This window comes from Salmo trutta, chromosome 34 (assembly GCF_901001165.1).
Source record: "Salmo trutta chromosome 34, fSalTru1.1, whole genome shotgun sequence".
Lineage (NCBI taxonomy): Eukaryota > Metazoa > Chordata > Actinopteri > Salmoniformes > Salmonidae > Salmo > Salmo trutta.
The window spans coordinates 21,827,898-21,853,555 of NC_042990.1; the positions used below are offsets into that span (position 1 = coordinate 21,827,898).

Here is a 25,658-nt window from a genome sequence, read left to right on the forward strand (position 1 = left end):
TGTGCGTGTGCGCGGCTGTGTACCTGAGGGAGTTTTTCAGTGTTAGAAACAGAATGAGACTACTAAAACTCAATTTAGCATTCATGAGATTCCATTGGTTGAGCCTGAATGCCCTTCAGTCCATCCATCCTTCTCTCCCTCCAGTCCATGATCAACTAATTATGTCCTAATCAATGTATTCATCTCTATTACGGGAGGGGAAGAGGAGAGGAGGGGGGAGGAGGGGAGAGGGACTTGGGGAAGGTGAACCACATAGGATGCAAATGTCTCATGGATATCTATGCATGATTTAGGCTACGTGAAAGTCCAATAGACATGACTGTACTTGTCTAGGATAGAGAGACTGTAACAACAACAACATATAGAAACATAGCCAGACGTGTATTTAAGTCCCAGTGAAGTTGTGATGACAACTGGTGAAGTTCCGGAGGGTTGAACCCAGCACCTCCTGTCAGAGGAGCCCTTTTCACAGCAACAACTACCAGGAACCACTATTCTAATTAAAGAACCTATTATAAATAAAGGCCTTAGTCTACTTCCCAGAATAATGAGGAAGTAACCCAACCACATGGACATCTCCCCTTGACCCCGTCACACAGGACTGTAGGTGACTGTTGAAAGTGTTGTTGTCACAACACATATCGCCACAGCAGAGCCACAGTGTTTCTTGAACACATACAGTGGCCTATCTCTTCCAGACAGGCGAGGCCATTTCCATTCCCACTATTCCCACAGGATCAACCACCACTGGGGATCGTTCTGAACTAAGCCTCCCAGCATAATCTATCTGTTCCAATTCTCTGTCAATATACTGAGCAGGGGTTTATTGTGAAATCTATGGGTGTTCAGTCACCGCTCCTACAAATGAATTCTGCTTCATGCTGCTTCATGCTGCTTCATGCTGCTTCATGCTGCTTCATGCAGTCGAACAAGAAGGAAATTGAGAAGGCAACCTTCCCACGTTGATGTGAATATCTGAATATGAATGTACACAGTATGACAAAAAAGTCATACTGCCAATAACGCACAGAAGCAACGCCTGTTGAAAGACTGCATGCTGTAGTGTGCAAAAAGCAAGTATCGATTAATAAAGTCTACCAACTGTCCTGTGTGGGAAGTCATAGTACAAGCAATAAGATACTAGCGCAGCAGCCATACCATGAACGCTGATAACTAAAAGGTAAGGCATCTAAAATCCCTGTGCCTTCACTGATACAGACAGTAAATAAAAAAATACATTACGACTAGAAGATAAAACGTAAAACATCCAACTCCAACACCGCTTCCCGGAAAGCGTAGCCAGAGGATGTCTTTTTGCTACCATGGTGTTCACCTCAAGTAAAATAGGTTATCTATATTTCATAACCCTGAGGTATTAAACATTAAAACAACCGTGTCCATATATCAATGTGAATTCATTCCACGGCAGGCACATATTTTACATACTACAGTAGTTGTGTCTGTATTGGTCTATTGCCTCTCCTCTGTCCCCATCTCCTCCATATATTCACTGTGACAGGGCAATGTAGAAACGTGTTGCCGTCGGCAGCAGACTGTCAGCACAGGACAGCCTCTCTTACATGATCTGCAGTTAAAGGGGACACCATCAGAGGAACCCGGTAACCACTGCTTTGTTCACATCCTATTAAACCTATTCAATCGGTAGTGGAATAGCTAATGGGTGTTAAAGTCCGTTCAGTTCATCATCCTCTTTAACTAATGAAGTATAAATCATTTAGTTTAGCGTCTGGAATTAAGTACATTAACATCACATGCATTAACCCTGAGAGAGTGTGACTGGTGATTGGGTATAGGGAATATGCAGTAGGGGAAGTTTTAGGGTTGAGAATGGGGTGTGGATGACATGTCTTCCTTCTATTTGCACATGAAGAGCTGGTTTCCTGGACTTATTCCATGTTTTTAGTCCAGGACCCAGCATATTATGTGTCAGCCCCTAAACCAGAGTAACAATTTAATTCATAGACCATTTGTATCTTACTAAGTCAGTGTTTCCCAACGCTGGTCCTCCAGCACCCCCAACATTACACATGTTTGTTGTAGCCCTGGACAAAAACACCTCATTGAGGGCTTGATGATTAGTTGACGAGATGAATCAGGTGAGCGTGTCCAGGGTTACAATAAAAATGTGTAATGTTGGGGGTGCTGGAGGACCAGGGTTGGGAAACACCGTACTAAAGTTGTAGAAGCAGAGACGAACAGCTGGTGCACATCAGCAGGGAACCTGCAGAGGCAGGTGGTCCACACACACACACGGACGCAGACACACACACCACACCCACACTAGATGGGCTGAGCAGGCATATCTGTCTAGGAAACAAGGGGGAATTTAAAGCACCCTCTGGCCTCATCAGTGAAAAGAAGACAAATGACCACAAGTGTGTCTGCGGCGCTAATGAGTTATCCTCCTATTGTGGCACACAATCACCAATTGATTAACCATGAATCTCCTCTACAGGGCCAAGAGAGGAGGAGGTAGACTCCTCTGCCTGAGACATGCACGCGCACACACACACACACACACACACTTTAAACACCTCCCAAAACTTTTATTAGGCGAGTGTGTTTATTTGTGTGTGTGTGTGCACACGACACTTAGCCCTGTTTACTTATTTTAATTACTTGACCTTAAAACCTCTTAAATGTAACATCCCCATATTTGGGGACACTATTTGATTTTTCACATTTCAATTCAATCTGGTATGAGAACGGTAGCCCATATCTACAAAAGCAGGGTGTGTGCGGAAAGCTGAGTATCATGGCTTTTGATCTGTGCCTTAAATTCTTTGGTGTGACTTACTACCATACAAATGTATACGGTCAGGCCGAGCCGATGACCTCATTTCAAGATGGCTGCCATCTACATTCTGATTAGCGTTGTAAAGCATAAACGAAATAAACACGAAATACGTATAGACACACCAAAAGCCGGGACTCCACGGATCACGAGGATGTCTTATTTTTCTGCCTGTGACCTACCGTTATTGACCACCAGCCCTGACAGTCAACATTTTTATTTTACATAACGTTTTCACCAAACAGCAAACTTACAAGGTAAGCTTCAATTTGGTCTGTGTTTGAGCTATAGCTACACGGAGGATATTAAATTCATCCTTAGGTTGGTAAGAACAAATCTAGCCTGTTGTCAATGTTATCTGATGATGTATGACTTAATGGCAACATCGAATGTAGACCGAGTGACTATATCTTTGCGCACTTGGATATCCCGTATCCCCCGACACCACAATGTTTGAGAGAGGTTGGTGTTGTAGAAATGTAGCTTTTATAGTGAACAATAACTTTTAGGCGCATCAAGTGTGCAAAAACAGTGCAATTACCACATTTGGACACTTTGGAGAGGTTGAAAGGACACTTGAATGTACCCTGGATACCCCAAAACATCACCACAATGTTTGAGTGAGGTTGATATGGTAGAAATTGTGTTTTTATGAGAACAAATAGCATTTAGGGATTGAAAATATGTAATAGCACTGTAATTATCTAATTTACAGTCACATGCCACTTTGGAGGGGTTCACATATATATACTGCTCAAAAAAATAAAGGGAACACTTAAACAACACATCCTAGATCTGAATGAAAGAAATAATCTTATTAAATACTTTTTTCTTTACATAGTTGAATGTGCTGACAACAAAATCACACAAAGATAATCAATGGAAATCATATTTATCAACACATGGAGGTCTGGATTTGGAGTCACACTCAAAATTAAAGTGGAAAACCACACTACAGGCTGATCCAACTTTGATGTAATGTCCTTAAAACAAGTCAAAATGAGGCTCAGTTGTGTGTGTGGCCTCCACGTGCCTGTATGACCTCCCTACAACACCTGGGCATGCTCCTGATGAGGTGGTGGATGGTCTCCTGAGGGACCTCCTCCTAGACCTGGGCTAAAGCATCCGCCAACTCCTGGACAGTCTGTGGTGCAACGTGGCGTTGGTGGATGGAGCGAGACATGGTGTCCCAGATGTGCTCAATTGGATTCAGGTCTGGGGAACGGGCGGGCCAGTCCATAGCATCAATGCCTTCCTCTTGCAGGAACTGCTGACACACTCCAGCCACATGAGGTCTAGCATTGTCTTGCATTAGGAGGAACCCAGGACCAACCGCACCAGCATATGGTCTCACAAGGGGTCTGAGGATCTCATCTCGGTACCTAATGGCAGTCAGGCTACCTCTGGCGAGCACATGGAGGGCTGTGCGGCCCCCCAAAGAAATGCCACCCCACACCATGACTGACCCACCGCCAAACCGGTCATGCTGGAGGATGTTGCAGGCAGCAGAACGTTCTCCACGGCGTCTCCAGACTCTGTCACGTGCTCAGTGTGAACCTGCTTTCATCTGTGAAGAGCACAGGGCGCCAGTGGCGAATTTGCCAATCTTGGTGTTCTCTGGCAAATGCCAAACGTCCTGCATGGTGTTGGGCTGTAAGCACAACCCCCACCTGTGGACGTCGGGCCCTCATACCACCCTCATGGAGTCTGTTTCTGACCGTTTGAGCAAACACATGGCCTGTAGACACAGACACGTGGCCTGCTGGAGGTCATTTTGCAGGGCTCTGGCAGTGCTTCTCCTGCTCCTCCTTGCACAAAGGCGGAGGTAGCGGTCCTGCTGCTGGGTTGTTGCCCTCCTACGGCCTCCTCCACGTCTCCTGATGTACTGGCCTGTCTCCTGGTAGCGCCTCCATGCTCTGGACACTACGCTGACAGACACAGCAAACCTTCTTGCCACAGCTCGCATTGATGTGCCATCCTGGATGAGCTGCACTACCTGAGCCACTTGTGTGGGTTGTAGACTCCGTCTCATGCTACCACTAGAGTGAAAGCACCGCCAGCATTCAAAAGTGACCAAAACATCAGCCAGGAATCATAGGATCTGAGAAGTAGTCTGTGGTCCCCACCTGCAGAACCACTCCTTTATTGGGGGTGTCTTGCTAATTGCCTATAATTTCCACCTGTTGTCTATTCCATTTGCACAACAGCATGTGAAATGTATTGTCAATCAGTGTTGCTTCCTAAGTGGACAGTTTGATTTCACAGAAGTGTGATTGACTTGGAGTTACATTGTGTTGTTTAAGTGTTCCCTTTATTTTTTTGAGCAGTGTACATCAATCACATTTTTTCCCTGATATTGTTCACATATTGTGGAAGCCAAATGATGTGTTTCCAACTCTAGGCATCACTTCTAGCTTGTCAATGAAAGACTATTTCAAAATACATTTAAAAAAAAGTTATTTTGTGTGTGCTTGACCTTGTGTATTCTGAACTATGTAACTCCTATCTTCTGATCATTTCCTCATAATCTCCCAGATGTCCCCGTTCCAAATATACCACGTTTTGACATGTAATCACACATGAATAGCAGTTACTTTTGGGTATGTATATTTAGGTGGAAATCTACATTTTGCCATTACATCTGTTTTAATGAACCTATTGTATTGTTTGTTGTGTATCTCGGTGAGCATCTTTGAATTAAAGCACTGCTCATGATGCTGACCCAGCCGCCTGGCTGCTGGTTGATGAGTAGATGATTATTAGTTCATTGAAATTCAAAATGACGAGTCCTGCATTTTGCAATAAGTTCAAGAGGAAGAAACATTTCCTTTCTGTCCTTCTGGATCACTTTCTGTTTTCCACTTCTTTCAATTTCAGTCAGAATCTTTTATCAAATGCATTTATATTTAGGAGTATTTCTTTAACATTGTACAACACAAACATTCTATGTTCTTTTCACAATTTGTACATTAGAAAGTGCCTTCAGAAAGTATTCACACCCCTTGACTTTTTCCTCATTTTATTGTGTTAGAAAGTGGGATTAAAGTGGATTTAATCGTCATTTTTTTGTTGTCAACAACTTACACAATATACTCCAATATCAAAGTGGAAGAAAATTGTTTATTTTTATTTTTTATCAATGGAAAATAAAACAGTTATATATCTTGATTAGATAAGTATTCAACCCCCTGAGTCAATACATGTTAGAATCACCTTTGGCAGTGATTACAGCTGTGAGTCTTTCTGGGTAAGTCTCTAAGAGCTTTGCAAACCTAGATTGTAGAATATTGCCCATTATTCTTTTAAATTCTTCAAGCTCTGTAAAGGTGGTTTTTGATCATTGCCAGACAGATATTTTCATGTCTTGCCATAGATTTTCAAGCCAAAACTAACTAGGCCACACAGGAACATTCAATTTTGTCTGACAAGCAACTCCAGTGTATATTTGGCAGTGTTTTAGGTAACTGTCTTTCTGAAAGGTGAATGTCTCCTAGTGTCAGGTGGAAAGCAGACTGAACCAAGTTTCCTCTAGGATTTTGACTCTACTTAGCTCTATTCCTTTTCTTTTTATCCTAAAAGAAACTCATACCCATAACATGATGCAGCCACCACCATGCTTGAAAATATGAAGAGTTGTACTCAGTGATGTGTTGTGTTTTCCGTATTTGCAGTATTACTTTAGTGCCTTGTTGCAAACAGGACGCAAACAGGACGCTTTGGAATATTTCTATTATGTACAGGCTTCCTTCTTTTCACTCTGTCAATTAGGTTAGTATTGTGGAGTAACTACAATGTTGTTGATCCATCCTCAGTTTTCTCCTATGACAACAGTTAAAACTCTAACAGTTTATTTATTTTGGGGAAATTTTACTCCTCCCTTCTCCCCAATTTCATGATATCATTGGTAGTTACGATCCTGTCTCATCTCTGAAACTCTCCAACGGGCTCGGGAGAGGTGAAGGTCAAGTCATGCGTCCTCCCAAACATGACCCGCCAAGACATGCTGCTTCTTAATACCTGCTCACTTAACCCGGAAGCCACCCGGACTAATGTGTCGGAGGAAACACTGTCCAACTGACGACTGAAGTCAGCTTGCAGGCACCCGGCCCACCACAAGGAGTCACTAGAGCACAATGTGACTAGGAAAGCCTCCCTGGCCAAACCCTCCCCTAAACCAGACGACGCTGGGTCAATTATGTGCCGCCCTATGGGACTCCCGGTCACCGCCAGCTGTGACACAGCCTGGGATCGAACCCCAGGCTCTAGTGACCGTTGCGCTACTCGGGAGGCAACTCTGTAACTGTTTTAGTCACCATTGGCCTTATGGAAATCCCTGAGCGTTTTCCTTTCTCTCTGGTAACGGAGTTAAGAAGGACGCCTGTATCTTTGTAGTGACTGGGTGTATTGATATAACATCCAAAGTGTTATTTTTACCCATCTACCAATAGGTGCCCTTCTTTGAGAGGCATTGGAAAACCTCCCTGGTCTTTCTGGTTGAATCTGTGTTTGAAATGTACTGCTTGACTGAAGGACCTTACAGATAATTGTATGTATGGGGTACAAAGATGGGGTAGTCATAAAAAAAAACACTTATTGCACAGAGTCCATGCAACTTATGTGACTTGTTAAGCACATGTTTACTCCTGAACTTATTTTACAAAAGGGTTGAATACTTATTGACAATACATTTTAGCTTTACATTTTTTAGTATTGTGTGTAGATCAGTGACACAAAATCTAAATATCATCCATTTTAAAATCAGACTAACACAACAAAATGTGGAAAAAGTCAAGGGGTGTGAATACTTTCTGAAGACAATGACAACAGGTACTGTATGACAATAGTTATCTATGGTGTCCCTCAAGGATCAGCTTTAGGCGCACTTCTCCTTCATTGTATATGCTACCACTTGTTTTCCACTTCTTCCTCACTGAGCTTATATACATTGTCAGTGGCGCAGGCCAGTCCTTGGCTAGCTGGTCTGAGAGTTAGGTGATGCAGTAGCCCCACCATCCTCTTCACGTACTGTGTCCGCCGTACGTGGTCACTCAACCTCTATCAGCGCTGAACAATGCCCTTATAGACCCCGCCACAGCAAGGTCCTTGATGTTATCAAACCAATTTGTCTCCGCTTTAATCATTGGGAAGATGTAGACGCTCACTCGCCCCCCCCCCCCCCCCCCCCTTCTCCATCCCTCCCTCCCTCATCAAACCTCCTCTGGAAGGAGACAGAATCCAATCACTCAAACGTGCAGTTATTGATTGATGTAATCTTATTGGGCATGAGGTAGGCGATTGATTGGTTTTGTCTACTACACATGTTGCTCTCGGCGGGCGACTAATATCCCCTTTCATCTGCTGTTTAATCTCTGACGAGTTCTTAGTGGCCCTCCTCTCTGCCACATCCTCCCCTGTACCCTCTCTCTCTTTTCCTTTCCCCATTCCCCATCTCCCTCTCTCCGTCTCTCTCTTAGTGGGATGGCAAGCAGGTGGCTTAGCCGTGGTTTGATCTGCTCTCATCACAGGTCTCACAACTTCACATTACATTTCCCCTCTTCAAAGGGTGTGCTCTGGAGTGTGTGGCCTCTATAGGGGTCCTCCTAGACTTGTTCCCTTGTTCCTCCTCCCCTACAGGCAATCACAGCCGATGCCTCACACACACCCACACACACACGACTCAATGTAATCAAAGGGCATTTTAGAGATTATACAGATATGAAACAAAGTAAGAAAAAGGATTCATAGGGTTTAAAGTTAAAAGGGTGTGTTTAAGCCAGAAGGCAGTACATGGGCTAGCGTGAAGATGTAGCCTAGATCAATGTTCATTTCGTTTAATCAGCAGTTTTTTACCATAGATACATTGGGAGGGAGTCAGATCCAATTGATTCCCGAGGTACTTAAGCCAAGTGAGTTATAAATTGGATATTAAAAGGAATCAGAGCAATTAGAGTTGTTTAATCACAATGAGATCAGAATGAAACTGAAGGCAACTTTTCATCAGAACTACTGCTTTAAGCATCTGCAAACCCTACCTCAATTGAGGTAATACCATTGGATTAGATAACAAGGTTGGAGCTGGGATCCAAAATGTAAGTATTTAATCTACAGTATACGTAAATGTACACACATACAAGGTCATAAGATGATTTGAGAAAAAAGGAATACACTTACAGTACATACACGGAGGGGTTCTGCTCCGGGGAGAGTGATACAGTGGTTTGATACTAGTGGTTTGATACTAGTGGTTTGATACTAGTGGTTTGATACTAGTGGTTTGATACCAGTGGTTTGATACCAGTGGTTTGATACCAGTGGTTTGATACCAGTGGTTTGATACCAGTGGTTTGATACAAGTGGTTTGATACTAGTGGTACAGCTGCTGGACAACCAAAGTGCAACATAACGGGCTGTAGTGTAAATTAGATGAAAAACACTTCAATGAGTCAAGTGAAGAAAAGATACATTTTCTACATGTTTGTTAGTGGTAAATAAATGTTGTTTACTTGTTTGGGGATTAATCCTCATGCAGTACTTTGATCAGCCTCTTTGTAGATTAACTAAATGGAAAACAACGCGGCGTCGGTTGACCTTGAATAACACACTCCAAGATGATCATCATCATCAACAACATTGTCATCATCACAACCATCACTATTGTCAAACACATTGACAAAGTCATCCTTTGGTTAAAAGAATGTCAAACAGGCAACAAACAACCCCATGGACACATCAAATCCGGGCCGGGGATCCTTTGATATGGGATTTCTTTACAACATCTTTGTTGCACCACATGCAAAGAGAAAGAGTCGTCCATTTATGGAACAGTCGAAGCCCAGGCCTCCCAACTCTCTCTTCTTCCCGGGCCAGCACAGGCCTTGCGGTGTGGCGCCTTGGGAGTGTCCGAAACAACGGTGGTGAATTTATCACACGAGGGCAGTGCAATTACATGGAGGGTGTTCACGTGACGGGAGATCAATACGCCACAAAGCACTCAGCCATTGACTCCCGCATCCCGCCCCGTGACAAAGTAGTTCTGTGAAATTTCTCTATAGAAATGGAGGGAGCGGATTATGGGAATTCTCCAATAGCCTCCCACTTTTTGATTTAGTGTCGGGCGGTAGAACGGTACTGAGACATTATTAAAGAGGCATTGTTTTACAAGGTGGGCAGGAGGAGGTAATGAATGGGGAGAGACAGAGAAAGAAAGAGAGAAAGCGAGAGCATTGCACGGCATTTACAAGCTCATTAGGACAACTCACTCACTACAAGGAGATAGGATACTATAGCATAGTACTAGAACATAGGATACTGTAGCATAGTACTAGAACATAGGATACTGTAGCATAGTACTAGAACATAGGATACTGTAGCATAGTACTAGAACATAGGATACTATAGCATAGTACTAGAACATAGGATAAGATAGCATAGTACTAGAACATAGGATACTGTAGCATAGTACTAGAACATAGGATACTGTAGCATAGTACTAGAACATAGGATACTGTAGCATAGTACTAGAACATAGGATACTGTAGCATAGTACTAGAACATAGGATACTGTAGCATAGTACTAGAACATAGGATACTATAGCATAGTACTAGAACATAGGACACTATAGCATAGTACTAGAACATAGGACACTATAGCATAGTACTAGAACATAGGATACTGTAGCATAGTACTAGAACATAGGATACTGTAGCATAGTACTAGAACATAGGACACTATAGCATAGTACTAGAACATAGGACACTATAGCATAGTACTAGAACATAGGATACTGTAGCATAGTACTAGAACATAGGATACTGTAGCATAGTACTAGAACATAGGATATTGTAACATAGTACTAGAACATAGAATACTATAGCATAGTACTAGAACATAGGATACTATAGCATAGTACTAGAACATAGGATACTGTAGCATAGTACTAGAACATAGGATACTATAACATAGTACTAGAACATAGGATACTATAGCATAGTACTAGAACATAGGATACTATAGCATAGTACTAGAACATAGGATACTATAGCATAGTACTAGAACATAGGATACTATAGCATAGTACTAGAACATAGGATACTATAGCATAGTACTAGAACATAGGATACTATAGCATAGTACTAGAACATAGGACACTAACATAGTACTAGAACATAGGATACTATAACATAGTACTAGAACATAGGATACTATAGCATAGTACTAGAACACAGGACACTAACATAGTACTAGAACATAGGATACTGTAACATAGTACTAGAACATAGGATACTATAGCATAGTACTAGAACATAGGATACTGTAACATAGTACTAGAACATAGGATACTGTAGCATAGTACTAGAACATAGGATACTGTAGCATAGCTGCCTACACCCTGGTTCAAATTAGGGCTGTCCCTGACAAAATAAAATACTGGTCGACCAAGAGTTGTTGGTTCTTTCAACCAATTGATGTTTAACCAAAATGTTTTACAGAGTATTTTTCCATATATAGACACATCCGATGTGTTTTAATCAAATCCACTATATGCACTGAGCTTGTCTGATGCTTTAAGCAAACCTTTTGATGAAATAATTAAGACACACAAATGACTAGAGGGAGTCCGACCGCAATTGATTTGATTGTGCCGCCTGGCTCAGACTTGTGTTACTCGCACCCGTTGTCTCGCTCTCCTCCCTGCTGCAGTGACCACCACATAACAGTGTGTATAGCCCTGTCCTCCCTGCTGCAGTGATCACCACATAACAGTGTGTATAGCCCTGTCCTCCCTGCAGCAGTGACCACCACATAACAGGGTGTATAGCCCTGTCCTCCCTGCTGCAGTGACCACCACATAACAGTGTGTATAGCCCTGTCCTCCCTGCTGCAGTGACCACCACATAACAGTGTGTATAGCCCTGTCCTCCCTGCTGCAGTGACCACCACATAACAGTGTGTACAGCCCTGTCCTCCCTGCTGCAGTGACCACCACATAAGTGTGTACAGCCCTGTCCTCCCTGCTGCAGTGACCACCACATAAGTGTGTATAGCTCTGTCCTCCCTGCTGCAGTGACCACCACATAAGTGTGTATAGCTCTGTCCTCCCTGCTGCAGTGACCACCACATAACAGTGTGTATAGCTCTGTCCTCCCTGCTGCAGTGACCACCACATAACAGTGTGTATAGCCCTGTCCTCCCTGCTGCAGTGACCACCACATAACAGTGTGTATAGCCCTGTCCTCCCTGCTGCAGTGACCACCACATAACAGTGTGTATAGCCCTGTCCTCCCTGCTGCAGTGACCACCACATAACAGTGTGTATAGCCCTGTCCTCCCTGCTGCAGTGACCACCACATAACAGTGTGTATAGCCCTCTCCTCCCTGCTGCAGTGACCACCACATAACAGTGTGTATAGCCCTGTCCTCCCTGCTGCAGTGACCACCACATAACAGTGTGTATAGCCCTGTCCTCCCTGCTGCAGTGACCACCACATAACAGTGTGTATAGCCCTGTCCTCCCTGCTGCAGTGACCACCACATAACAGTGTGTATAGCCCTGTCCTCCCTGCTGCAGTGACCACCACATAACAGTGTGTATAGCCCTGTCCTCCCTGCTGCAGTGACCACCACATAACAGTGTGTATAGCCCTGTCCTCCCTGCTGCAGTGACCACCACATAACAGTGTGTATAGCCCTGTCCTCCCTGCTGCAGTGACCACCACATAACAGTGTGTATAGCCCTGTCCTCCCTGCTGCAGTGACCACCACATAACAGTGTGTATAGCCCTGTCCTCCCTGCTGCAGTGACCACCACATAACAGTGTGTATAGCCCTGTCCTCCCTGCTGCAGTGACCACCACATAACAGTGTGTATAGCCCTGTCCTCCCTGCTGCAGTGACCACCACATAAGTGTGTATAGCCCTGTCCTCCCTGCTGCAGTGACCACCACATAAGTGTGTATAGCCCTCTCCTCCCTGCTGCAGTGACCACCACATAACAGTGTGTACAGCCCTCTCCTCCCTGCTGCAGTGACCACCACATAACAGTGTGTACAGCCCTCTCCTCCCTGCTGCAGTGACCACCACATAACAGTGTGTATAGCCCTGTCCTCCCTGCTGCAGTGACCACCACATAACAGTGTGTATAGCCCTGTCCTCCCTGCTGCAGTGACCACCACATAACAGTGTGTATAGCCCTGTCCTCCCTGCTGCAGTGACCACCACATAACAGTGTGTATAGCTCTGTCCTCCCTGCTGCAGTGACCACCACATAACAGTGTGTATAGCCCTGTCCTCCCTGCTGCAGTGACCACCACATAACAGTGTGTATAGCCCTCTCCTCCCTGCTGCAGTGACCACCACATAACAGTGTGTACAGCCCTCTCCTCCCTGCTGCAGTGACCACCACATAACAGTGTGTATAGCCCTGTCCTCCCTGCTGCAGTGACCACCACATAACAGTGTGTATAGCCCTGTCCTCCCTGCTGCAGTGACCACCACATAACAGTGTGTATAGCCCTGTCCTCCCTGCTGCAGTGACCACCACATAACAGTGTGTATAGCCCTGTCCTCCCTGCTGCAGTGACCACCACATAACAGTGTGTATAGCCCTGTCCTCCCTGCTGCAGTGACCACCACATAACAGTGTGTATAGCCCTGTCCTCCCTGCTGCAGTGACCACCACATAACAGTGTGTATAGCCCTGTCCTCCCTGCTGCAGCGACCACCACATAACAGTGTGTACAGCCCTCTCCTCCCTGCTGCAGTGACCACCACATAACAGTGTGTACAGCCCTGTCCTCCCTGCTGCAGTGACCACCACATAACAGTGTGTACAGCCCTGTCCTCCCTGCTGCAGTGACCACCACATAACAGTGTGTACAGCCCTGTCCTCCCTGCTGCAGTGACCACCACATAACAGTGTGTATAGCCCTGTCCTCCCTGCTGCAGTGACCACCACATAACAGTGTGTACAGCCCTGTCCTCCCTGCTGCAGTGACCACCACATAACAGTGTGTATAGCCCTGTCCTCCCTGCTGCAGTGACCACCACATAACAGTGTGTATAGCCCTGTCCTCCCTGCTGCAGTGACCACCACATAACAGTGTGTATAGCCCTGTCCTCCCTGCTGCAGTGACCACCACATAACAGTGTGTATAGCCCTGTCCTCCCTGCTGCAGTGACCACCACATAACAGTGTGTATAGCCCTGTCCTCCCTGCTGCAGCGACCACCACATAACAGTGTGTACAGCCCTCTCCTCCCTGCTGCAGTGACCACCACATAACAGTGTGTACAGCCCTGTCCTCCCTGCTGCAGTGACCACCACATAACAGTGTGTACAGCCCTGTCCTCCCTGCTGCAGTGACCACCACATAACAGTGTGTACAGCCCTGTCCTCCCTGCTGCAGTGACCACCACATAACAGTGTGTACAGCCCTGTCCTCCCTGCTGCAGCTGCAACATGATTACAGCCATTTTTGACCGAAAAGTTACGTCACTGAAATCCCTAATTAGTTTAGGAAAAACCTTCCCTATTCCCTCAACCCTTGCTCTCTTTACGTGACACATGTATGCTTTGAATGCACGTGACCAATAGGGCCTGACCTATAGCATATCCTAATCACATCAATAAATTGGTTATAACAAACTCTGAACACCGTAACACGCGACAGCAAAATGGATGCAGAGGACGTGACAAAACATTTTTAAAGAAGGAATGGACAAGCGCTGCGTGAATATTAGCCCTATGCGTCCCAAACAGGTGCTGTTAGATTACAATATCAATTTTCTGACCGTTTGGAACAACGTAAACAACACAAAATATATTATAAGCGTTTTTTTTTTGCAAAGCCTTTATTACAGCAAAGACTAAAAATAGTCACATTGGGGAATGCACTTTCCGAAATGGAATTGTTTAGGCCTATTCATTGTTTAATCGAACTAAATAAATCTCGGTTGACCCCCCCCCCAAAAAAACATCAACCAGTCGACTAAATGGGGTCAGCCCTAGTTCAAATACTTTGCCTGGAGCAATGTAACCAATAGAATAGTGTAAACCCCACCCAGCTGTCACTCTAGGCAGACAAGCAAATGCTGAATGTAACTGTGAGACAGGTATGGAGCTGTTCCCCTAGTTCACCAGTAGGGGGCCTCAGTGGGCCGAGCTCAGACATACAGATACAGAGCCAGGCAGAGAGTGTGTGTGTGTGTGGACTTGAGTAGTAGCACCAGGTAGAGCCTGACCCCTCTAGCCCCTGACTGACGTAACTAAGGCCCCAGCCTGCTCACTGAGGGCCTCTCCATGTGCTGTCTCCCCTTGGCCTTATGTTATGTTACAGGAAGGAAAGATATTGTCTATGACACACACACACCCCTTAACAGTGTACATCTGTCTGTGTGCTGGGGCAAACCCCACACTAATTAGGATATAAGGCACCTCTGGGGGTTGGGTGATTCATCTTAGTGTGTAGTCACTGAGCCATAGGTGGGGAGGTGGGAGGGGCCGAGGGGGTACAACTGCACTGCAGAGGAAAAAGGGAATAAAAAAGGAGAGAAGGATAAGAGGAGGAAGAAAGTGCAATCAGGAAGTGAGCGTAGCGGACACACACACTGCGGCGGAATCAGTGGGATAAGAGAAGGGAAGAAGCTAGCTGCCTGGCTGGCTAGCAGGGGAGTAATAGACTGGAGCTGCATGGCTTCTCTACCCACACAGCAGCACAGCTCAGCCCTAGCCTGGCATGCCTTTTCTCTTCTCTTTTAATGGTAGTAGAGAGAAAAAAAAAGGACTGAAGTCAGCAAAAACAAAATGCCGCCATTAAATCATCTCAGTGGATCCTGTGTCAGGACAGTAATGGGAAACACACTCATCATCCCAAAGGTTACTGCTCTTCCAGAACCTCCCTCCTTTCTCTCCATCCTTCCCCTCTCTCCCTCCATCACCCAGTGCCTGTCTCAAATTCACTCATCCCCATGGTCGGAACACAGCTGTAGCATCCCTTCCTCACTCAATCCCTCTGCCAAGGCCTGCTCCCCCTGTGTCTCTGTGGACCCTGGGCTGAGAGGGGCTGAGAGAAGGCTGCAGGAATGAGGGATTGGGGCACTTACAGTTCTCCACGCTGTGCTGATTCCATCTCTCTGAGTCTCAACCTCGACGTGAGACAGCTGCCTGTCTGTCTGCCTGGCCGTCTTTCTACTGGGCCCAACACAGAGTACTTCTCCTCCAGTCCTGGGTTCAAATACCATTGAAAATGTTTGAAATACTTCAGCGTTTGCTCTAGCCTTCCTAGAGTGCCAGATGGGCGGGGTTTGCACTTTTGGAACTATTCTATTGGTCCAATATGCCAGGCAAGCTCAATCAAACCCAGCTAAATTGAATCCAGGTCTGGGCCTAGCATTGAGAGTGTCTCTCTGACTATTTTCTGTTGCTGCTGCCTATCCGTCTAGTGCCAGACACATTGAAGGCTTTTGTTAACCAGATTGTACATAAAAGCCTCTATTCTCCCTCTCTATCTGGCACTGTGTGAGAGGGAGAAAGAGAGAAGAGCGGTGAATTGGTGCAGGAACAGGAGAGGCCACAGAATTGGGGCTTAGCTGAAATAAACAGATCAACTTTGTCGCGAAGAGAAGGAGAGAAAGAGAGAACACCGCCCATTCTCCTCTTCTCACCAGCTCTACTGGCCTGTTAACGGTCAGCAGCCGACAAGGGGGCACTTCCCCCGTGATAAATCAGAGATGGCAGAGGGCGTTAGACGCACAAACGGACCGCTGCCCGCCATCTACATGGCTGCCGACACACCTTTACAACAATTAATTAGCTGTCTAACTCTCCTTTATCACTATGGCAATAAGGTGAAAAAGTCAAGAGTTTATTAAAGCTCTGCTGTAATGCTGAGGGCCATAGGGGCTGGGAGTTCGGGATACTTCACATTCACACATATCATGAGAGCAGCAACATTCTTACTCCATACAGTACATCACAGTTACTGTATGAACTTCTACCAAATGTGGTAATACCACAACATGTTAGAAATAATGACATATAGAAATATATTTATACAAATAATACTAATCACACATAGGCATGTGTGTAAACAAATAGTAGCATAAAGGCATGTATTGAAAAACAAATATATAAACAATTAATATGTCTAGCAAGGAGTCCTTTAAGGTTCCTACACAAAAGTGAGCTCAATTTCTTCACAATACAGTAACAACAAAAGGCGTATTATGATATAAAATCAAGAATGAATGCACAAATAAAAGACACAAAGCATGGACTTCAATCAATCAATAAATACTGTACACACCGATCACACAACACAGCTACCAGGTGTTCATTCACACACTCTAAACTGATGGAACACACCACCTATCGCCATGTTAAAAGTACATTTACTGTAGGCTACAGTTGCACTTAAGGCTCAGTCAGATACACAGTTGGCCATAGCCTAGCCCTAGGCCTAATGGTTTTGTGTATATATATATATATATATATATATATATATATATATATATATATGTGTGTGTGTGTGTGTGTGTGTGTGTGTGTGTGTGTGTATATATATATATACACACACACACACACACACACACACACACACACACACACACACCACACAGAGCCATGCACGGTTAAGTGGAGTAAGGTTAGTAGAGGGTTAGCTGGAGTTAGCTGGGGTTAGCTGCGGTTAGCTGGAGTAGGGTTAGCTGGTTAGCTGTAGTAGGGTAGGTTAGTAGAGGTAGGGTTAGCTGGAGTGGGGTTAGCTGGTTAGCTGTAGTAGGGTAGGGTTAGTAGAAGTAGGGTTAGCTGGAGTAGGGTTAGCTGGTTAGCTGTAGTAGGGTAGGGTTAGCTGGAGTAGGGTTAGCTGGAGTAGGGTTAGCTGGTTAGCTGTAGTAGGGTAGGGTTAGCTGGAGTAGGGTTAGCTGGAGTAGGGTTAGCTGAAAGTAGGGTTAGCTGCACTAGGGTTAGCTGGTTAGCTGTAGTAGAGTAGGGTTAGTTGGAGTAGGGTTAGCTGGTTAGCTGTAGTAGGGTAGGGTTAGTTGGAGTAGGGTTAGCTGTAGTATGGTTGGCTTTAGTAGGGTTAACTGGAATAGGGTTAGCTGGAGTAGGGTTAGCTGGAGTAAGGTTAGCTGAAAGTAGGGTTAGTTGCAGTAGGGTTAGCTGGAGTAGGGTTATCTGTAGTAGGGTTATCTGTAGTAGGGTTATCTGTAGTAGGGTTAGCTAGTTAGCTGTAGTAGGGTTAGCTGGTTAGCTGGAGTAGGGTTAGCTGGTTAGCTGTAGTAGGGTTAGCTGGAGTAGGGTTAGCTGGTTAGCTGTAGTAGAGTTAGCTGGTTAGCTGTAGTAGAGTTAGCTGGAGTAGGGTTAGCTGGAGTTGGGTTAGCTGGAGTAGAGTTAGCTGGTTAGCTGTAGTAGGGTTAGCTGGAGTAGGGTTATCTGTAGTAGGGTTAGCTGGTTAGCTGGAGTAGGGTTAGCTGGAGTAGGGTTAGCTGGAGTAGAGTTAGCTGGTTAGCTGTAGTAGGGTTAACTAGAGGCTGTAGCTCATGGACAGTCCTCTAAGTATTTTGCGGAGCAGGAGACAGAAGAGGATGAGAGGGATGAGGAGGGCTCGTGGGGGTGACATGACGTGGTGAGTGACCAGGTCATCCTGTACAGGCATCTCTAATCTCCACAGGAAAACAAACCACCATCTTTATTTCCTCAGCAGATTTTCCAGTGGACCTAAGCATTATGTGAGGTTTGGCAGCTCCCAGAGCCATAGAGCCATAGAGCCATGGATATAGGGTCCCCAGACAGATGGGCAGAAGAGAGGAGTAGTGACATAGAGGGTCCTGGGATGGGGGGGATGAGCGGAGGAGTGACATGTGAGGGCAAACTGTGACACTTCTGTCAAGGACCCTGACAGACAGACCATATGGCAGCTGCTCAGTTGACAGCACTCACTATGGGGCACTGGGGAGGCGCGTCCACACACACACTTCCAATAGAACTCAGAGTTAAACTGTCACTTTAAAAATATTAAAGAGAGGAAGGAAGGGAGACTAAAAACCTACTGTGTACACACACACACACACACACACACACACACACACACACACACACTAGAAGTCACAATAACCATTACTATAAATGTTACTATTTTCAATATGTTAAACCTTATCTAAGCAGCTACTTACAGTACTTCTCAAACACCAGAAAGGGAAATCATTCTACTAAAAATGACTACTTTTCCTCTACTCTAGAAAGTTCTACTTGACAACAACACAACACTAGAAGAAGTTGATGAGAGCATCTCCAGTTAAAGGCCTTTACTGAGGAAAACACTATGTGATTGGACCACAAATGACTAGAGTCAATACAACTGATTGGATGTGGTGATAGGATGCTTAGGGAGGTCAAAGGAGTGAAGTGCCAACATAGAATGGATGAGAGAGGGAAGAGACAGGGGGAGAGAAACAGAGAAGGGAACAAGGGAGACAAAAAAGGGGAAGAGAAGAAGCACCATTGTTAGAGGAATAGAGAGGAGCAGACAGACAGGTAACCAATGAGATGCTTCTAGTAATATTGTTCAGTTTCAGAATCACTCCTTAGTCCAGATAGACCTTAGTCCTTATAGATGGACTCTTAGAGTTGGCAGTGATGACCACAAAGGGCCTGTTGTTTCTTCCAAGAATGACCAGTTCAGTAATACTGAACCTTCCAAAACTTAATTTGCTAATTTCAACAAGTATTTTAGAATTCATCCAAGTTAAATTTCCATTTCTGCCTCTCTCCCTCAATTTTAATTGGACGGCCAGTAGAAGGTCCAATTTGGGTCACGAAGAAGACCGTGGTTGGAAGGTCAAAGATGGCCATCTGATCCCTCACCGCCGCTGTCATTCTTCCACGTAATTAAGTCCCTCACTGCCTCTAAGCAAAAGGTCTGCTTCTCTCTCTCTCATCTGTCCAGCTGTGTCTAGGTGTGGGGAGGTGAGGAGAGGTGTCTGCCCCGGCTCTCACAACCTGTGCAATGCAAAGATAGAAAGAGTCAGGGCAGGCAGCACACCTCACAGCCCCCGACCTCCTTAACCTATAAAACACTGACAGAACCACACAATATTAGCTCAACCTTACATACACTAATAATACCAAATACAGCTCACATAAGAACCATACGTTAACTGGATAAATGGCGTCAATTCTAACAAATTATTAAGTGAATAAAGCATACAGTTTCAGTTGAAATGAGCCAATGACAGTCCCAGTTTGTAGGCCAAATATAACACAATAAGGGTGGTCTACCTCATAATAAATACACTCTGATAAATCAGTCAGTCTACAGTGTGCAAATGCTGACTGCTGTAATTCACACACTACTGAGGGATCTAGTAGAGTTACGGTCCTGTTTAAGCAGCGTGAGACTGCTGAATCTCTGATGGGAGATCAGGGCATATCAGACTTTTCAACACATCTTGATGAAGTGTGTAAACGTAGGTGGTTGTTCAATACAGGTGGTTGTTCAATACAGGTACAGAGCTGCTGGCCTCAGCCCCCCTCACCAGCCCACCTCATTGTGGCCTTCTGCCTACGCAAGGCAACCAAGGCCTACTAATGAAGACTGAACCTTAAATCATCAGCAGGATATGGTTCCCACACACACACTCATGCACCCTTCCAACCTCCCATTCCATGGCGACACCCACATTATCCCACACACCACCCTTTTCACATATAGTACCAGTCAAAAGGTGACACAGCTACTCATTCAAGGGTTTTTCTTTATTTTTACAATTTTCAACATTGTAGAATAAAAGTCAAGACATCAACACTATGGAATCATGTAGTAACAAAAAAAGTGTTAAACAAATCAAAATATATTTATAGATTCTTCAAAGTAGCCACCCTTTGCCTTGATGACAGCTTTGCACACTCTTGGCATTCTCTCAACTGGCTTCATGAGGAATATTTTCCAACAGTCTTGAAGGAGTTCCCACATATTTTGAGCACTTGCTGGCTGCTTTTCCTTCACTCTGCGATCCAACTCATCCCAAACCATCTCAAGTGGGTTGAGGTTGGGTGATTGTGGAGGCCAGGTCATCTGATGCAGCACCATCACTCTCCATGTTCAAATAGCCCTTACACAGCCTGGAGGTGTGTTTTGGGTCATTGTCCTGTTGAAAAACAAATTATAGTCCCACAAACCAGACGGGATGGCCTATTGCTACAGAATGCTGTGGTAGCCATGCTGGTTAAGTGTGCCTTGAATTCTAAATAAATCCCAGACAGTGTCACCAGCAAAGCCCCCCCCTCACAATCACACCTCCTCCTCCATGCTTCACAGTGGGAACCACATGCAGTGATCATCCGTTCACCTACTCTGCGTCTCACAAAGACACGGGGTTGGAACCAAAATCTCAAATTTGGCCTCATCAGACCAAAGGACAGTTTTCCACCAGTCTAATGTCCATTGCTCGTGTTTCTTGGCCAAAGCAAGTCTCTTATTATTATTATTGGTGTCCTTTAGTAGTGGTTTCTTTGCAGCAATTCGACCATGAAGGCCTGATTCACGCAGTCTCCTCTGAACAGCTGATGTTGAGATGTGTCGGTTACTTGACCTCTGAAGCATGCTTTTGGGCTGCAATCTGAGGTGCAGTTAACTCTAATGAACTTATCCGCTGCAGCAGAGGTAACTCTGGGTCTTCCTTTCCTGTGGCGGTCCTCATGAGAGCCAGTTTCATCATAGCGCTTGATGGTTTTTGTGACTGCACTTGAAGAAACTTTCTTGAAATGTTACGTATTGACTGACCTTCATGTCTTAAAGTAATGATGGACTGTCGTTTCTCTTTGCTTATTTGAGCTGTTCTTGCCATAATATGGACTTGGTCTTTTACCAAATAGGGCTATCTTCTGTATACCACCCTACCTTGTCACAACACAACTGATTGGCTCAAACGCATTAAGAAGGAAAGAAATTCCACAAATTAACTTTTAACGAGGCACACCTGTTAATTGAAATGGATTCCAGGTGACTACCTCATGAAGCTGGTTGAGAGAACGCCAAGAGTATGCAAAGCTGTCATCAAGGCAAAGGGTGGCTACTTTGGAGAATCTCAGATATAAAATATATTTTGATTTATTTAACACTTTTTTTGGTTACTACATGATTCCATGTGTGTTATTTCATAGTTTTGATGTCTTCACTATTATTCTACAATGTAGAAAATAGTAAAAATAAAGAAAAACCCTTGAATGAGTAGGTGTGTCCAAACTTTTGACTGGTACACACAAACACACACAGTGACCCACCTGACGAGGTTCTCGTTGTCCCCGGGTCCTTTGCAGGATGTACAGTCGGTCCTAGTGTCGTCTGCTTTAGGTGTCTTCTTCTGCATCGCAGACTGACGCTGACGCCGCTCCCTTAGAGCCGGTTCCTATGGAAAAACACAGGCTGATTAGACCCAACACTGCCGTGTGTGTGGTAATGGCGTAGAAGAAAGAGTACCTTGCAGGCTAATAGAGTGAATAGAGTAGTCCGTAAATAACACAGGGGATGTGTATGTATTAGTTGTGAGTGTGTTAGGGAGGTTAGGGGATGTAGGAATGTTTCGTAACACATTTAGACCAATTACATACCTGCACCTCAAACTTCTCTTCTTCACAGATGGACACTCTCTTCCTCTTCTGCCCTCTGGTTCGCTGTGGAATACAGAACAGCATGTTAGGTTCATTTCGGACCCTTTTAACAAAGCTAGATTTTTGTGCTAATTGATTGATCTGTGTGAATTGATGAGAGATAATTGACCTGAGCTCTGGTCAGTCTCATGATCCTTGTGAAAGATTATCAGCTAGCCATGCAAGGCACAAGGTCACAACAAGGTCACAATATTTCTCTATTTTGAGTTGTTGAGTGGTCAGCAAATCTTTAGTTCTTAGTATTTTGTCTGTGAGAATCTGTCAAAATAATAATTTGACTTAGAGATATGCTCCACAAGGTATTAGCAGCATCAGAAAAATCTACTTTATTTGTAGCTTTCCTGTTCTCGAAAAGATTCTGGAGCCAGTGGAAGTTTGTTTATGACGCCGTCTGCTCCCTCAGCTGTTTAATCAGATTATCAAACAGAGAACCCACAGTGGTCTCTGCCTTTTGCTACAATACAACAGAAAGCATAAACCGTTTCCAAATACATTTTTTGTTTGTTTGTCCTGTATTTAATCCTCTACTGCCCAGTGAGGCTGGTGTTTTGTTTTACCTCTGGACATACAAGACAAGAGAGCCACACAGTGCTGTCTGTGGACTAGGTTCTATTCAACTGCACGAGAGAGAGAGTGAGAAAGAGAGGGGCGGGATAGACAGAGCGATAGAGAGAAAGAGAAGGGAGAGAAAGAGCTGTGGAGATATGGCTGCTCCCTCCCTCCCTGCCTGCCTGCCTTTCTCCCTCCACCTCTTCATGGATCCCACTTATCTACAGCCACCATACCCTGATCCTCCTGCGATATACCACCCCAGCCCTGCTTCCCCCCCACCTCCCTATTCACCCACCCAGTCTCAGCTCCCCGAAAAAACACAACAGATATTCATCAGAGAAGAGGGGAGAAAAACACTCTCCAGTCCTCTTCCATTTTATTTCCCCCCAGTCTTTTGTTTTTAGACTGTCAATAACCAACCCCCTCCACACCTGGAAGGAGAGGAGGAACACTCATTCTCTATGGCCACTCACTGCCTGGCAAGAGTCAGAGAATAGCCAAGCGTCTGTCTGGTTGGCTGGCTGGCTGTCGCCGTCTTTTATAACACCCAAAAACACCCTGCTATTCCTTATTACAAAAAAAGTTTAAAAGAAAAAGAACAAACAACCATAGATGTCTTCTATTCCTTCTGCAGGTTTTCGCTCTCTGTATGTTCTATCAGAGAGGGATGGAGAAAGGCAGGAGGGATAGAGGGGAGTGGGAGGAGGTGGAGAACGGAGGATAGCGAGAGGAAGGTGGTGTAGAGTGCTGTGGCGGTGAGTCTGGGTTAATGAGTTTTTCTGTTAGCGCGTCTAAAGCAGAGTGCCCAGAAGTACGCTGGCCTGAGGACCCTGCTGCTGGAAGTACTCAGGGATTAAGCCGGCTTTTTCTGATTTCCTCTCGCCGCGTCCGCTCCAGTCGAGGAGCTTCAATGCTGCATTTATCTTCAAATGCGAGGGCAGCTGCTGAAAGGGCCCTGCTTTGCATTTTTAATGCTTTTACCAGGGCACCCTAGCACTGGCACCGCTCTAAAGCCCTGTTTCAATTTATCAGGGCTGGCTAATCGACCTCCCGCTGGCCCCTGCATGGGGATGAGTGTGTGTGTGTGTGTGTGTGTGTGTGTGTGTGTGTGTGTGTGTGTGGGGCCACAGGGGTAAGATGGCCCACTGCCACTCTGTGGTGCAGCTCAGCCTCCTCTGGCCCTTGTTCAGGACCTGCTGACTGAGTACACTGCCTACTGCAGGGTAGTGCCCTCTTCTATCTCAACATGTGCCCTCAAGGTCACAGAGTGTGGAGGATATCTGTTAGACATCCTACACACAGCCTGACAGCTATACTTCATAACGCATCACTACTTTCAACACTCATTGAATGATTACATCTCAGAACCATCAGTTCCCGGACCCAAACTGTACCTAATTTTCAAGGAAGCTTGGTATTTGCTTCTTCTAGTAGAATCTACTGCCAATATCTCTAATTATTAGACCAATATCTCTAATTATTATCTCCAAAAAGAATAATTGCAGACCAAAACCATCCTGCATTTTCAAGGAGGCTTGGTTATCATTGCTTCTTCTTCTAGAATCTTCTGTGTGACAGTGTGTGTAATGGGGTGGTGATTAAACATGGCCCTGCTGCAACACCCCTCCATGATTACACAGGAACATCCTGTATGAACATATGCCATTAGTCTAGTGAGAATGATGATGAGAATGAAGTTACTACATCTAGTTACTGCTGGGTCCTCTGCTCCGTTAACTTCTCTAATCCTGCATGGTGCTGTGACATGATTCATGGCTGTTAAAGATGCAATGATGTACTTAATTAAAAGATTGATTTAGCTCAGTCGTACAAACTGCCCCCAGTTTTAATTTCCTCACTTGAGCAGAGACCTTGATTAGGTATGCTGTGTGTGTGTGTGTGTGTTTGCACATTTTACCTTATATCTTATTTATTTTTAACCTTAGTCTGCATTGCACTGGACTCCGCATTGGATGTGTTGATCTTTCCCTGGCCAATCATAGATTACCTTAATGGAGTCCACTATAGAAACCAAACAGTTAAATAAACTCATACTCTGGGCCCTTTGTAAGGTGGTGCCACCCGCCCACCCGTCGCAGGCAGGCAGAAGTGGCTTAGAAGGGAGCGAGGAAGGAAGAGAGGAAGGGATGGAGGGAGCTAGGGAAGGAGGGAGGGCTGAAGTGAAGGAGCCAAGTAGCTGTGGTTCTAGCATTTAGCAGTTAGCATTTCTAATGATACGCGTTCCATCTGCCAAGTGGTGGCGGAGGAGCCAAAGGCAACAGATGGAATTGTTTTCACAATCTGTTTAAATATGTTGTTGATTTTTTCTTCCTCCTTTTAAAAAAAAACATACAACCCGGCTCCATCATTCATTCACTCGTGTCAGGAACAACAAGGAGATGTTTGATTCCCCCTTTGTTAATATTCCAACTTCCTCTTACATGATTGTAGATTGGAAGTAGTTCAGTCCATTTGGATCAGTTTGAATCTGATGGCGGACCTGAAACAATAGCCAGCGGGGGGTGTTTGGGGCTGAACACCAGAGGAAGTGTGTGTTTGGATCCACCAGCTCTAGTTTACTGGCATGTCCACTAGCAATCCTGTTTAGTACAGCCGCGTGACCTA

The 25,658-nt window shown here is 45.0% G+C and overlaps 1 protein-coding gene across 7 annotated transcripts in view; it reads right to left on the bottom strand.

Annotated features, from left to right (window-relative positions):
• phf14 (PHD finger protein 14) overlaps window positions 1-25,658 on the bottom strand; it is an 89,093-nt gene that overhangs the window by 28,691 nt on the left and 34,744 nt on the right. For 6 of the 7 annotated variants that reach the window (XM_029732220.1, XM_029732216.1, XM_029732221.1 and 3 more), the window contains 2 exons: window positions 22,422-22,484; window positions 22,095-22,219 (listed from right to left, as the gene is read on the bottom strand). In XM_029732220.1, coding sequence (XP_029588080.1) covers window positions 22,095-22,219; window positions 22,422-22,484 — 188 coding nt within the window. Of the gene's footprint in view, window positions 1-19,092; window positions 19,812-22,094; window positions 22,220-22,421; window positions 22,485-25,658 lie in introns of those variants that run through there. The other variant, XM_029732222.1, reaches the window with a different exon arrangement.